The sequence below is a fragment of the Pagrus pagrus genome (genome assembly GCF_965226575.1).
Source record: "Pagrus pagrus genome assembly, chromosome: 14".
Lineage (NCBI taxonomy): Eukaryota > Metazoa > Chordata > Actinopteri > Spariformes > Sparidae > Pagrus > Pagrus pagrus.
This window is the reverse complement of record NC_140198.1, coordinates 4,138,571-4,153,614: the sequence shown is the minus strand read 5'-3', so window position 1 is coordinate 4,153,614 and position 15,044 is coordinate 4,138,571. Positions and strand designations below refer to the sequence as shown.

The window sequence follows — 15,044 nt, the reverse complement described above, 5'->3', positions numbered from 1 at the left end:
TTGGAGAGAAATAACTAATTTCTCAGAAAGTCTCAGATCTTTTACTTCAAATGGAAAACAAAGGTTATGCATTTTCTAAAAGACATATTGTTGTCGAGTGTATACCATACTGACAGTGCCTACCAACAGTATTCACGGCCTTGGATGTTTTCTCCTTTTATTGCTTTAATAATTGAAATAATGTTCAATATAATTTGGCTTTTTTGACAAGAACTTACAAAAACAAACTTGAGGAAACAAACATCGACAAAGCACAGGGGTTCATGTCTTTTGAGCAGTGGTGAAACGAATAATTAAGAAATTCATACATTTTTAAATTGAATCGTGTTGTTTTTATTTTATTTATTTTCGACATTATGCACTGAAATTTTATAAATACAGAACCTGCTACTGAACAGAACAACATATACAGTATATGTTGTCCTTTGTAGAGGCAGGTTTTATGTATGAATATGTTGTTTAAAGTGCGTTAGCTTAATCTACGTTTTGCCGACAGGTGGTGAAAGTATTGATTCAACAACTCTTAAAATCACTCTATTTGTAAAGGGAGTCTGGTGTATTGACGTTACTTGGATGCCACCTAACTCGAACGCTGTCATAAACTTACACCTTTCATACATTTTGTGCAGCTTTTACTTTATTTTGTTAATGTCACTACTAATTACCTTCATATGTTGTACTTCTTTGTGTTATTTTCTTCTGTCAATGTTTTATTTGAATATTTACCTTATTTTCCTGAATGTTGTTTTGATTATGTTGCATTCAATCTCACTGAAGAAGACTCAAAATGAGTGGAAATCAGTGAGTTTAATGTGAATAAATATAAAGATCTGACTTTATTCTCAGAATATTCACTCAATATTTTTTTCGCAGTGGCCCTGAACCTCTTCCTGCACAGCGCATGATGTCTAAAATAAATAAAATAAAGACAAATAACATGATTCAATTTCAAATGCGTTTTATTTTTCTTTAATTCAACACTGCTCAAAAAACATGAACCCTTGTGTTTTGTCCATGTTGGCATCGTTTCCTCATTGTCTCTGCCGCTGTCTGTTTAATAATAATAATAATTTAAGTTCAGTTGGGAGCAGAAGAGAAAAAAGAAACACAAGTACAAAAACAAAAAAATACAAAAATGTTTCCTGTACGTACAATAAAAAGAAAATACCACCACACAGGCTGAATAAAAGAATATTAAGAAATCTTTCAGTTTCCAATCAGCCAATGTGTTTATTGACAATTATGGAATAAATACCAAGACATGACTTCCAGTAACTTGAGTCAATTATAAATCTTTCACCTTCATCACAAGAAAAAGTTCCAGTTGGACATTTTCTCAAAATATTGGAATGGAAAAGCTGAAAAGTTTGAGAACACATGAAGGATATTTGTAAATTTGTGGGAATGAGAACAAAATAAGGAATAAATAAAAAGGAATGAAGGTTAAACTCCAGCTTTTTAAGGATTTCTTTCACCAAGAACACAAAGTCCAACATCCAGAGCAGATATTCATTCTTTAACATATTTGACAAGTTTGAATAAATAAATGTTCAGAATATAAATAACTTAGACAAACTTACAGAAGTGCAAAAACAATCGTAGCAGTCGCAAAGTATTTGGCACAAATCCTCAGCTGTATCGATCCAGTGTTAATAATCAGCAGCCGATCACTTCAGCTGTTGTGAAATGAGCGTCCACACTTCATTTAAGTCCTTCTTCTTGTTTTGGCATCTTAAAGTTGATGGCAAACATAAATAAGATGAATATATTTATAATTTCAAGTGTTAAAAGCAGGACGCACAAATACTGTTAAATTAGAGGAGTCTCCTGGCTTGTATTAGAAAATATTGGGCCAAAGAGTAAATAAACATAAACAAATAAATAAACATACCAGTAGTTGGCACTTTGCGAGATTCGATTCCACACATACAGATCGGCTCAAAAAGTTTTAAAGGAACCGTTCACCCAAAAACTAACATTCAGTCATTATCTCCTCCCTCCATGCTGATGAAAAGTCAGGTGACGTTTCATAGACCGCAAAAAATTTCTGGAGCGTCACAGCAAAACAGCATTCTCCTAAACAACTGAAGTGGCTGGGGACCTGATTTAAAACGTAAAAAAACATTAAAAAAAGAAGAAATAAAAAATAAAAATGGCTCCATACAGCTCGTCTGTTGTAATCCAAGTCTCCAGAAGCCCCAAGATCCCAAATTGATTTGAAGAGATGTTGTTAACACCCTCAATGTGCAGTCGAGCTCATGTACACTAATACTTTTAGCTTAACATCAACAGAAAGATTTTGGCTCATAAAAGGGTTTAAATAACAAATCAATTTGGGATCTTGGTGCTTCTGAAGACTTTGATTTCACTGGACGAGCTGTACGGAGCCATTTCATGTTTTTATGGTTGGTTTTTCCGTTTTAAAACAAGTCATCAGCTACTTCGTTGTTTAAGAGAATGCTGCAACTCTGTTTTGCTGTGAAGCTCCAGAAATGTTTTGTGGACTTTCCATCAGCATGGGAGGGAGGAGATAATGACTGAATGTTCATGTTTGGGTGAACTGTTCCTTCTCATAATTAATACATTTACAGAAAAAGTGCCTATAGCTCCTTTATTTGACTTGTGCTGCAGTTTGTGGTTCTCTGGTCCATCGCCCGTCAGAGGAAGACGTCCATGGTCTGTGTGATCGGCTGCCTGCAGAGCGGACAGCAGCGCTGCTGGGCGTGTCGCCGTTGGGTCAGGATGTCGGCGCAGTGCCGGCAGAGACAGAGGTGACGGCAGGGCAGCAGGAGCACTGTCTTGCTCAAGTCCTGACAGATGACACACTTCTTCCTCTCCTCCTGCTCCTTCAGCAGGCGGAGCAGCTCTCCATCAGTCGGGGGGCTGTCGCCCTCTGTCGGGTTGGGGTTCGGTCGGGATGTTCTCGCCCTGCTGCTGCCCACCGACTTGCGGCCCTGCTGAGAGTCTGGTGGCCTCGGCTCATTTGCTGACGGCGGGTCGGTCTCAGTGATTAAAGCATCTGTGTGCTGCAACCTTGTTGTACTCAGTTCCTGTGCTGTCCTGGTGTCGACCTCCTGATTGGCTGGAGCTTGTTCCTGTATCCTCTGCACAGCACGAGCTCTTGGCAGCGCGTTCGCCAAATAAAGACTCAGCTGTCTGGCGAGGACAGGAAGCCTGGGGTTCAGTAACAGCACAGCCACTGAGACGATAACCGCTGTGATGAGCAGGCCGTGTGAGTCCACCATGAAAACCGTGAAGAAGACACGTCCCAGTCCTCCCAGGAAGTCCAGAAGCAGCTGGCAGGGCGTCCACAGCAGCACAGAGGCACCGACCAGACAGCTGTAGAGGAAGGTGAGCAGAGTCAGAGCCAGCTCCACAACTTTGTGCACGGGATCCGCCACCACCTCCCAGACACCCGCCAGCACAGACAGACAGTTCTGCATGCTGATGAGGACGATGTTGACCACCGTGTTGACAAAGTAGAGGACGAGGCTGAGCGCGATGCAGAGACCTTCGCACGTCTGACGCAGGATGCAGCTCCCTGAAATCAGCCCGCGGTGCAGCACGTCCTTGATGCGCCACGCAACATGACAGGAGAGGTGTCCCACCATCTTGAAACTCTCAAACACTCCTCCCAGTGTCTGCAGCCAGCCCTCCACAATGTGCACAGCTCCACAGGCTGCGCTGGAGAAAGCCTCGCTGGCTGTGAGGAACGAGAAAACAGCAAAGTTCCAGTATTCAACCAGAGTGGATCCGCTCAGCACGACCAGCGTGTTGTGGAGGGACGCGCCCATGCTGGACAGGAAGCGGAGCAGCCAGCTGAACGCCCTGATGACCAGGTCGAGCAGCAGGCAGCAGGCGTCCAGACATCTTCCAACAGCAAGAACGACGATGTTCACTCCATCCATATTAGGCTGCAGAGGAGAGAAGTGGAGTTAGAGCTGCACCAGACAACATACATTATTTAAGCCGGGAAAAATATATTTAATTCTCTTTGAATTTGAATTATTTAGAGTGGATGAAAATCATATCTGACTCTGCAATGACCTCTGGTGGCATTTAGGTGATTTCTACAGGACACAGCAGCTTGGGAAAGGTTTATCTGCACCTTTCTATCACATTGAAATTGGATTTTATTCGAGACAGCACACATTTGAACCCATCTTAAACCCTAAGCTGTAGCTAAAGTAAAGACATAGCAACTGCCCTGCATGGATCATTGTCGCATGAGTTCTTAGGTGAAGACAGAAATAGGGAGACAGAAAGAGGTATATTAAGTGCAACAAAAGCCCAGGATTTTCCACATACTTCCACATTTAAATGATGCACACATGTTCAATATCTACATGTGTCCTAACTGAAGAAGTGTCTAAACATTAACAGGCTTGAGAAGTAGTACATGTTGACAGCTTCCATTGTCAACATCAGTTCATTCATTGTCAACATCAGTTCATTCATTGTAAACATCAGTTCATTCAAACTGTGTTGAGCAAAGATCACAAAGTGAAAGTAAAAGCCTGTAAATGCTACTGACATGCTCACTGAACTGAAGTCAAATTGGTGGTATATTTTAGTGGACAGATTGTGAGGATAAATGACATGCAAACAACTCATTTAAGCTGAAAATCAGTCTAATTGAGTCTTGCTGTGTATATAATGTATGCCGAATTTAATAGAGGCTCCTGTTAATCGTGAAAAGTATTAAAGTCATCCTTGTCACGTTTGTGTAGACTTGGAAACTTAAAAATGTACATATTTTTAAAGGGAGTTTGGTATTTAAAGCTAGAAGCTTTAGCTACTAGCAAACGCGAGTGGAGTCATCTGTGGATAGACAGCCCGAGTCCTACTAACCTTCACAAACGTCGGTTTCCGAACTAGCACATTAATTTCTGCACATATTAAACCTTTATATCTTAAGCAGCAGTCATTAGCAGCAACATCATGCTAACCTTACGTTGCTACCGTTACCGAGCAGACCACACCCATTAGCATCAGCTAGCCAACAAATAAATAATATCTAAAACAACAAGAAGCTTTCGGGGGAGAATCGGTCGGTGGCCGTTTTTAAGTGCACATTACTCACCGTGACAACATGGCGTGGAAAGGTTTAACCGCTGGTGCGTGTGAAGAAAACTTCAAGTGTTGCCATGATGTTTCAGTGTGTTGCTGTTAACTTCTTCTTCGCTGCGTTTATTGGCGGATCGCAAACGGATGTAAAGTGCGTATACCGCCAACTACTGTCCCGAATCTGTACTGCAGTTATCTGACAGCTGTAGGTACTTGTTACTTTACAAATTTAGATCATTTACATACAAAATATATGATGAATATATGGAAGATTTCATGGTCCCAGCTAAATGTTTCAATTATTGTATTTTATTTATTTATTTTTTATTTTTTTACATCTTATATTTTGCACTTCTTGTTGGACAAAACAAGTAACTGTTTACTTTGAACTATGAGAACCTGTGATTGACATTTCTCACTGTTTTGAGAAGTGTTTACAAACCAAACAATCAAAAGAAAATATATATAATAATATAATATAATATATAATAATCAGCAGATTAATCCATTATAAACATAGCCATTAGCTGCAGTCTTAAACAAAGTAGTTCCACAACGTCAACAATAAATCCTCCTTATATATTATTGCAGAGTACTTTAATACTTTTAGTATTTTCATGATGCTATTTTTTTAATTATTTTATTTTTATTAACATTTAATTGCAGGACTGTTTATAATGAAGTATTTTCACAGTGTGGTGTTGGTACTTTTACTTGCACAGTGTGACTTCCGGTGGACCCCATGGGACCTTATTTCAGAAAAACGTTGCATGTTAGTGAATAAAGAGAGATAAATAATTTATTGATCCAGCTTGAATTGTGTCATGACTCACACATATGATGTTAGCCAATGTAAAAGATCAGTTTTCAAGTGAATAAAGTCTCAGTTTGTTGTAAATAACCTAAAATATCAACACACGTCACCAACTGGGCCCAGAAAAGGTAGTAAAAAAGATGAAAAGCACGATAAATCTGCTCATATTGACAACTTCAGTTATGTGAAAGGAGAGTTGGTCAGTTCCTTCAACCAACTATTGAACCAGTGACCACAGTATTACCAGACTCCCTTAACAAATCGCATCATTTTAAGAGGTGAAAGTGAGGAGGAACATAACAAACTTTGTGAAACTTTCCTGCAACAAATTTTAAATAATCAATGTCTTCTTGTAAATTCAGCATTAATTGCAATACATTATGATGTTTCTTTCCTTATAAAAAGTGTCAGTTTGTCACAGCATCTGCCTCTTTGCCTAAAGTGCGTCCTTTTTTTTAAGGGAGGTCACCAGACTCCCTTTAAAATATCATTTAATATAGTTAGTTGTTGAGATATGAGAAACTCTGAACCGCGGCCCATAAGAAAGCCTCAACTATTTGGGCATTCTTATTTATTCGGCAAATGTCTTATATGAATATACCTCATTATTTGTCCACAAAGTCGTTTACTAGTTTTTAGACGACGCCACTAACGCGACAGTTGGCTGTGTAGTCTTTACAATTAGGTCTGTTCAGTCGTATATTTCATTAGTTTTATGACGAACTGTGACTCTCAAGATGAAAAATGATTAAATTGACAAACATCATATGTGTGATTCATGACACAGTTCATACAGGATCAAAACATAATCCCTCTCTCTTGATTCACCACCATATAAAGTTTTATGGAATAAGGTCCCATGGGGCAAACCGGAAATGCTTGTCTTACATGACTTTGCAGCCATGAAGCGCATGCTCAGTCGCGACTATCTTCAGCCAATAATGTACGAGGGATAGCACAGTTGTATTTGCATAGAGCTTATATAAGTACACTAGTCTGTCCCCCAGGAAGTGATCGTTGAAGGAAACTGAAACGAAAGACTGAAAATGCCTGAACCACCCAAAGCAGCGAAGAAAGGCTCTAAGAAGGCCGTCTCCAAGGCCGTGAGCAAGACCGGCAAGAAGAGGCGCAGGACCAGGAAGGAGAGCTACGCCATCTACGTGTACAAGGTGCTGAAGCAGGTCCACCCCGACACCGGTATCTCCTCCAAGGCGATGGGCATCATGAACTCCTTCGTGAGCGACATCTTCGAGCGCATCGCCGGTGAGGCCTCCCGTCTGGCCCACTACAACAAGCGCTCCACCATCACCTCCAGGGAGATCCAGACCGCCGTCCGCCTGCTGCTGCCCGGGGAGCTGGCCAAGCACGCCGTGTCTGAGGGCACCAAGGCCGTGACCAAGTACACCAGCTCCAAGTAAATCCGCTGATACCATCAACACAAAGGTCCTTTTCAGGGCCACACACTGCGACACTTCAAAGAGCTGTTTCCTTAATGTCATCCTGGTAACACAAGAGTCCGACATGTTAACAGACGTTTCTTGTCGACATTTTATCTTCCGGAGCAGCTTATAAAACCTGCTGACTCACGGTATGATACGTAGGATTTTTCCGGAAGTGATCTGCCTTTTTTTTTTTTTTTTTTTTTTTTTTTCTCATGTTTTAATATTTTACATTTGTAAACTTTATTGTGTATATTTATTTCTGGTGATGACTTCTGTATATCTGGGGAGAGGAGAGGGATCCCTCTGTTGACCACACACACACGTTTTAAATATACTGTGATGTCATCCAACAAACGGACCACACAACATTCAGCTGGTATGAAGGTTATTGGTTTCTAATAAAGGCTTTTTAACCTAATTCAGATATGTTTGTTCCATCCATGAGTGCCTTTGTTTATTCTTGTCTCCATTTATTAATTTCTATATATATTATTTGTTTATACTTATATTTACTCAGACTTGGTAAGGTAACTGTACTCCAGGAAAGTTTTAGTAATACATTTGTCAAAGTGGTATAATAAAGAGTCTTGACTTTGTTAGCATTTTTGCACTTCTGGCTGCTTCTTCTCTAAGTCAATGTTTCTTTTTAATTGGTTTTCAGTTAAATGTCTGACTGTATGTGGTCACAGACACCGGCTGAAGATATGCACACATTGTGTTCTACCACTTAAAATACATCATTACATGTCCCACAATTCAAAACACAAACATGGCTGGTCTTATCTCAGATATTGTGTCGTACAGATACAGATACTATCAAGAGCTGGATTGGCTGTTTAGGACAATAAGAGTATTAAATATAAGTGAAATATACAGATTTTAAATTGTTGAACAGGTAAACGCAATAAACCAGTACTTACCAGACAGTAAACTCAAAATTAGTCAGGGATATTGGGATATTTTAGTGTTACACGTGATTGTTTATTCTGTGATATATCTGAATTTTTGTTTCGTGAATATTTTTGATCCCTAAATTATAATCTAAATCGACTCTAATTGCATACGTATATATATGCACTCATATCCCAATATCCCTCATGTTGAGTAGTGTAATTATCATTCACTGACATGTACAGTAAGCCCTTCTTAATAACGTAGCTTGATCAACACTTGATGGAATTGATCACAGTTCCGGTTCAATCTCCTTCCACGTTTTATTTTGAAATTCAAGGCAGTACAAAACGGAAACTATGTGGTTAATACCGGAACTTCACACCAGCTCCATTCTGATTGGACGACCATAGTAACGCTCAATATAGCCAATCAGAGCGCAGCTTGGTTTCTTTATATAAGCGGTTTCGGCGACTAAGCGGCATTATTCTCTCTGAACCTTAGAAAATAATAATCTCTGAAGATGTCTGGACGCGGTGGTAAAGGAGGAAAGACCAGGGCGAAGGCGAAGACTCGTTCCTCTCGTGCCGGACTCCAGTTCCCAGTCGGTCGTGTCCACAGGCTCCTGAGAAAGGGCAACTACGCCCAGCGTGTCGGTGCCGGCGCCCCCGTCTACCTGGCAGCCGTGCTGGAGTACCTGACCGCTGAGATCCTGGAGCTGGCTGGAAACGCTGCCCGCGACAACAAGAAGACCAGGATCATCCCCCGTCACCTGCAGCTGGCTGTCCGCAACGACGAGGAGCTGAACAAGCTGCTCGGTGGAGTGACCATCGCCCAGGGTGGTGTGCTGCCCAACATCCAGGCCGTCCTGCTGCCCAAGAAGACCGAGAAGGCCTCCAAGAAGTAAAGACGTGAACCCGGCTTCAACCAACACAACGGCTCTTTTAAGAGCCACCCACCTGAAACTAAAGACGACATTCCTTCACACCATTCTTCACTATAGACTGAAATCATAATACTGTGCAGAATTATATCTAGAAACATCAAATGCTAAACTATAATAAACATTTTGACTTGAAGAGCCAACAGACGATTAACAGTTTTGTAGACACTGTAAGACTGTTATAGACCGGTTAAGAGTGGACAGGATTTTAATTCAACTATATTAAATGATATTTGCTGAGGGGGTCTGTGTTGAGACAGGTAAAGATCCACATCCTGCAACAAACTGACACTGATGGGCAGAACATTTTTATATACTTATTAATATTATTATTAATGTTAAATTCACAAGACATGAATTTTGAGCCGAGTTGGCGGCCATGTTGGTGACGTATATTGAGCAAGACGATGTAGGTCAGACTAGGAAAAACATTTTAGTCAAAAACCTCAGAATAAGGTTATTTTCATTATATTTATTAATTTAGTAAAAGAGAAATCTTCAACTGACTTAACAGGTACAAGTTGTTACTAAGGTTATTCATGAGGGCCACAGAGTTCTGGACTAGATTGAGTTTCTTTGAGATGTTTGCAAATGTTACTGAACTTTATGCCGACCAACGCCAGAGCATGTTACTCTTCTTACAGTTTATCATATCTTGCAATTATTTTATATAGATGTTCCAGTTTAAACAGACCTACTGATTATTCCCGCCATTCTGTGACGTTCCTATTGTAGAAGGAGCTGGTAATATAACCACAGAGGGAACATAAGTGTTTGATATTTTCATTGATGTTTAGCACTCATTGTTGATGTGGTTGTTTCGGACATGTTACTCTCACAGTGCAGGTGTGTGGCTCTTAAAAGAGCCGTTGTGTTGTTAAACAGGTGTGGGCTGAGTTTAAGCTCTCTCTCCACGGATGCGGCGGGCCAGCTGGATGTCTTTGGGCATGATGGTGACCCTCTTGGCGTGGATGGCGCACAGGTTGGTGTCCTCGAACAGGCCGACCAGGTAAGCCTCGCTGGACTCCTGCAGCGCCATGACGGCGGAGCTCTGGAAGCGCAGGTCGGTCTTGAAGTCCTGAGCGATCTCCCTGACCAGGCGCTGGAAGGGCAGCTTGCGGATGAGCAGCTCGGTGGACTTCTGGTAGCGACGGATCTCCCTGAGAGCCACGGTACCGGGCCTGTAACGATGGGGCTTCTTGACTCCGCCGGTGGCCGGGGCGCTCTTACGGGCAGCCTTGGTGGCCAGCTGCTTCCTGGGGGCTTTGCCTCCGGTGGATTTACGGGCTGTCTGCTTGGTTCTTGCCATCTTAACTCAACTGTCTTCTCTGTGTTACAGATCAAGAATCGATGCAGACTGACGGCCAACAGCGGCTTTATAAAGACACCGCTGGAGTGACGTCAGCACAGAGCGACTCCCGCGCTGCAGCTGATCAACTATTGGAGAGAAACATTCAAACTAACCAATCCGACACAGCGACTGTTAACGACTGACCTGACAGGAAATGTTAGAAATGTGTCTTTGAGGTACTGAAGTTAATAACGTCTTCAACATTATTTATATCCCCCATTGTCAAATATGAATCCTGAACATATATTTCAATTTAATACATTTTATTGGTATGACATTGCTAAAATAAAAAAGGGATATTACAAGATAGTTATTAGGGTGAGGGGTAATGTCATTTTTATCTAATTTTGGAAAGAATCCCCTTCTAATATTTCTGTAATATTGACATTTATTAGAAGGTAAAATTCCTGTTTTTACAGCCCCCTCTTCACTTCCTGTCATCTCAGGGCAGCATGGCCCGCTGGCTATCTGCCCTCCTCTGTCACCAACCTGCCGTCAGTCTGTACATTGTCAAGTCTTTCTGCAGGTTCGTACCAGTAAATGTGGTTAGGTAGTCTGCCTCAGTACTATAAGAATAAAATTAATAATAGCATAGGGTACATACATGCACCAAAACAAGCATGAGGCACAAAGATATAGCAAAGACAAAATACACACAGACACATTTATTTTTATTTATTAAAACGCTTACCTTTAGAAACAAATTACAGATTTGTCAGGTCTGATAGACTGGGAAAGGTTGTCACCTCATCCATGAGGCTTCTTCAGCTCTAACTAAAACTATTAAGCACTTAGAAATAGGTTTGTTGTTTCTAGTTTTGTTGTTCCAGGGAGCGAGTTGAGTGCAACACAGACCACGAGAACTGCTGGCTAGAGCTGATGTTAACATGCAGTCTGTCTGAATTAATGAAGCCACACATAAACAAGTCCAGTGCTTTAACCGTCCATTCTGTAGGCGATTTAATCAAGAACAGAACTGAATGAAATCAGATAGAGGCCCAGATCAGATTGTCAGAGTTGACAACCAAGAGAAAAAGGGATCAGATATTCTGTCTGAACACAGGAGAGCCAGGCCAGGCTGTGCTTTGTGTGTGAATAATAACATTTAGAAATGGATTCTGTGTTTTATTTAAAGTCAATGAAGGGAGGCGAGATTTCAATAAAACGACTAGTATTTTACCTCTTTTCTACTGGTCAAAAATCCCACTTAAACCCACTAAGATCAGGCTTTTTGTGCAATGGGAGTGTGTAAATTCTGCACTAACACCCGGGTCAATTGACTCTGCAGCTGTCAAATCAAATCAAATCAAATCAAATTTTATTTATATAGCCCAAAATCACAATCACATTGCCTCAATGGGCTTTACAGTCTGTACAGTGAACGACATCCTCTATCCTTAGACCCTCGATTCGAGTGAGGAAAAACTTGCCATCTTGATGGGAAAAAAAACGACGATGGAAGAAACCTCAGGAAGAGCCACAGAGGAGGGATCCCTCTTCCAGGATGGACAGTCATGCAATAGATGTCGCATGTACAGAAAGAACAGCAAATCACAGTTTACAGGTTGCATTGACAGAAAGTCTGATACAAATTATATATGTAAAGTGTGTGGATCCAGGAGACGACTAAGCAGGACGAGGCATCGCCAGGTGGTGCCCGAGCCACACGACCTCCTGTCCAACATGGTGACCTGGAAGAGGGCAGGCCACACAGGATAATTAGTAATAGATAGAGAGATCAGAGTGAGGAGGCCTCAAAATTTACAGGAATACAGTTATAAGGAGATAGCGAAACAAGGAGAGGAATGATCCAACGGAGCCCGGGTGTGACTGGGGCCCCGAGGTCATCAGAAGGGAGCCTGAATGAAAAGAGAGTAGGAGGAGGAGGAGGAGGAGGAGGAGGAGGAGGAGAAGAAAGAGGGGGAGGAAGCTATAGAGAGTGAAAGTGACACAGCTTGCAGCTTGTGGGAACAGAAAGCAAAACAAAGTTATAGAAATGCAATGTTAATCAGAATAAGCAGATTATTACTCGTCGGCAGGACAATGTGGAGTCTAATTCTATAGTTCACTCATTGAGACTGAGACACCGAGGAAGCTAGCAGTCGATGTCAAGGACTCATTAAAGGCTAAGTCAAAGAAGTGAGCTTTGAGTTTAGATTTAAAGGCGTCAATAGAGCCAGACTGTCTGATATCAGCTGGGAGGTTACTCCAGAGAAAGGGGGCCCGATAGGTGAAAGCCCTTCTGCTTCACCCTGGGAACCATCAGGAGCCCTGAATTTTGAGAGCGTAATGCACATGTTGGAGTATACGGCATAATAAGATCTGACGTGTACGACGGGGCAAGGCCGTGTACAGTTTTGTATGTCATCAGCAGCACCTTAAAGTCTGATCTTATATGTGTTGGGAGCCGGTGCAGTGAGGCTAGGATTGGTGTAATATGATCACATTTTCTTGTACGTGTTTAGACTCCAGCTGCAGCATTTTGAACCATCTGAAGACTTTTAGTGCTCGCATATGCAAGACCCGAAAATAAGGCATTGCAGTTATCCAGCCTAGACGAAACAAAGGCATGAATCAGGATCTCTGCGTCAGCCGTGGACAGGTGGTCACGGGGTTGTATCAGCTGAGCTTAGATCTAAATGTAAGACCCGGTGAACGTGCTAACTTCCACCGCGCAAAGTGATGACGTGTTATCAGCATCTGGTGGTCGTGGGTGGATAAGGAAGGACTTTGCCGGCTAACTTCCGGTTCAGCGCCCGGCTAATTTGAAGGGGGATAAAATAATTTAATCTTGCGGCTCTTCTAGACTTTCCAAATGTTATTGGACTGAATGGCTCAAATTATGATAGTGAAGCGAATCATTTCTGTTTCCGGCGCATTGGTGATGTGAAACGTGACGCTTCAGATAAAGATCACAGACGAGCTGCCTTGCTTGTGGGAATAGAGTTAAGAGGCGATTTTTAGCAGGTTGACCCACATTTAAAAAACCTGTGTCGACACGCTAACTTGGGTGGAAAAGTGGTATTTGTTAACAGCCTACATGCTGCATTTTGGGCTAATTGTAAATGTGGTAGTGATTTGAGGAATAGTGTAACTGCTCGGAGGGTTGTGATGTCAGAGGGGGTCAGCTAGCCTCAGTTGGCTGAGGGGACTCATTTTGACTTTCAACTCTTGGCAGGAAGTGGCTTTACAGAGCTCAACAGTGGCTACATATTTTTGGATGGCTTTGGTTCTGGTTTCCATTCATTATTTCCATTCATCAGATCTGTGAAAAACAAATTCAAATGACACATCTCAAGTTGACCAAAGCAAGTTAAACCTACAGAAAACTGTTATAAAAGGTAAACACTGAGGCTCCTCTATGTCCATAAATTCAACAGATGCAGCGTTTTCCTCAAAAAATGTTTTATTTTAAAACAATTTCTTCAACATGAAAGATCACTCGACATGAAACTTCCCTCCCCACCAGGAGAAGATGTACCTGCTGCTTGCTGGTCTGGAGGTGCTGAGGAACCCGCTGGCTCGGTTTGAACTGGAGCTCTGTGAAGACGAAGCTCCTTAGGTCGTCAGGCAAAATTGATCAAAAGTAAATATACATATCATATAATTTCAGTTATGTTACACTAACAGAAATGCATAATCTGTGTATAGTCTGGTATACTTAAAAGGGGCAGCCATTTAGTATAGTATATATAAGTACAGTCTGTAAGTATTGTGTAGCCTATTTAATTTTTACACACTGGTGCACTGAAAACAGGTGGCACTTAATCCATTTAAATTCATTATGTGTGTATATTTATCACAATCAGCTCCATCAGTAAAGCTCCTGTCAGAAACAGTCCTTACTTTCTGATTCTTTCACTGATAAAGGATCACAAAACAGTGTAGAAACGTACTAAGCTGCACCAGACAGATGTTATTTAACCCTCAATATGTTCATTACTACTACATTTATTATCACTTTATTGATACTGAATCTCGTTCCCAGCAGCAGAGACGTTCACACCCTCTGGGATCAGCTGTGATAGGAAGTCTGTCCTCGGCCATCGTCAGTGTGTTTGCTGCCACCAGAATAACTTCATTTTACGACAAACTGATCATCACCGGATGTTTGTTTTCACCTCGAGCCCCTGAACGAACATGTGGGCCGGCTGGAAAACAGCTTTTGACGGAGCTCTGCGGCATTTTTAAACATTTTAGCAGAGAAATGAGAGGGAAAAGTCGCCGAGCAGCGCTGGACACGACGGTGAATGTGTGCGGTTTGGAGGCTCCCCGCACGAAACGCAGAGATCCTCAGAGCTCTACGTGACTCCAACATGAAGAGACACATGTCCGCTGTCTGCTCCCCCGCTGTCAGCCCGCAGCTCTGCTCCTACACTTAGTTTAACGTCTTTTATCGATGAGGAGAAAACACAAGTGACACCAAGTTCAGACTGCACGGAGGAGCCGCGGCACGGTTGAGTCTCCACGGTTCTCATGTTGTGTTTAAGTACAGCCCCGTGCTCTGTGTACTCCAACAGCTCAGACACTCTCGTG

The 15,044-nt window shown here is 41.9% G+C and overlaps 4 protein-coding genes across 4 annotated transcripts; 2 read left to right on the top strand and 2 right to left on the bottom strand.

Moving 5' to 3' along the window:
* Positions 1–941: 941 nt before the first annotated feature.
* Positions 942–5,294, bottom strand: LOC311269280 (E3 ubiquitin-protein ligase RNF26-like). The gene is made up of 2 exons (XM_084373349.1): positions 5,084–5,294; positions 942–3,914 (listed from the first exon to the last, which is right to left on the bottom strand). The coding sequence occupies exon 2, from the start codon at positions 3,906–3,908 to the stop codon at positions 2,658–2,660; it is 1,251 nt and encodes a 416-aa protein (XP_084229475.1). The 5' UTR covers positions 3,909–3,914; positions 5,084–5,294; the 3' UTR covers positions 942–2,657.
* Positions 5,295–6,704: 1,410 nt separating this feature from the next.
* On the top strand, positions 6,705–7,927 carry LOC311268949 (histone H2B 1/2-like). Its single transcript, XM_084372930.1, has one exon. The coding sequence runs from the start codon at positions 6,928–6,930 to the stop codon at positions 7,297–7,299; it is 372 nt and encodes a 123-aa protein (XP_084229056.1). The 5' UTR covers positions 6,705–6,927; the 3' UTR covers positions 7,300–7,927.
* Positions 7,928–8,723: 796 nt separating this feature from the next.
* LOC311268961 (histone H2A-like) lies at positions 8,724–9,199 on the top strand. Its single transcript, XM_084372945.1, has one exon. It carries the CDS (start codon positions 8,738–8,740, stop codon positions 9,119–9,121), a length of 384 nt encoding a protein of 127 aa, XP_084229071.1. The 5' UTR covers positions 8,724–8,737; the 3' UTR covers positions 9,122–9,199.
* A 736-nt stretch (positions 9,200–9,935) lies between these two features.
* LOC311269402 (histone H3.2) lies at positions 9,936–10,481 on the bottom strand. The gene has a single exon (XM_084373537.1). It carries the CDS (start codon positions 10,464–10,466, stop codon positions 10,056–10,058), a length of 411 nt encoding a protein of 136 aa, XP_084229663.1. The 5' UTR covers positions 10,467–10,481; the 3' UTR covers positions 9,936–10,055.
* Positions 10,482–15,044: the final 4,563 nt, after the last annotated feature.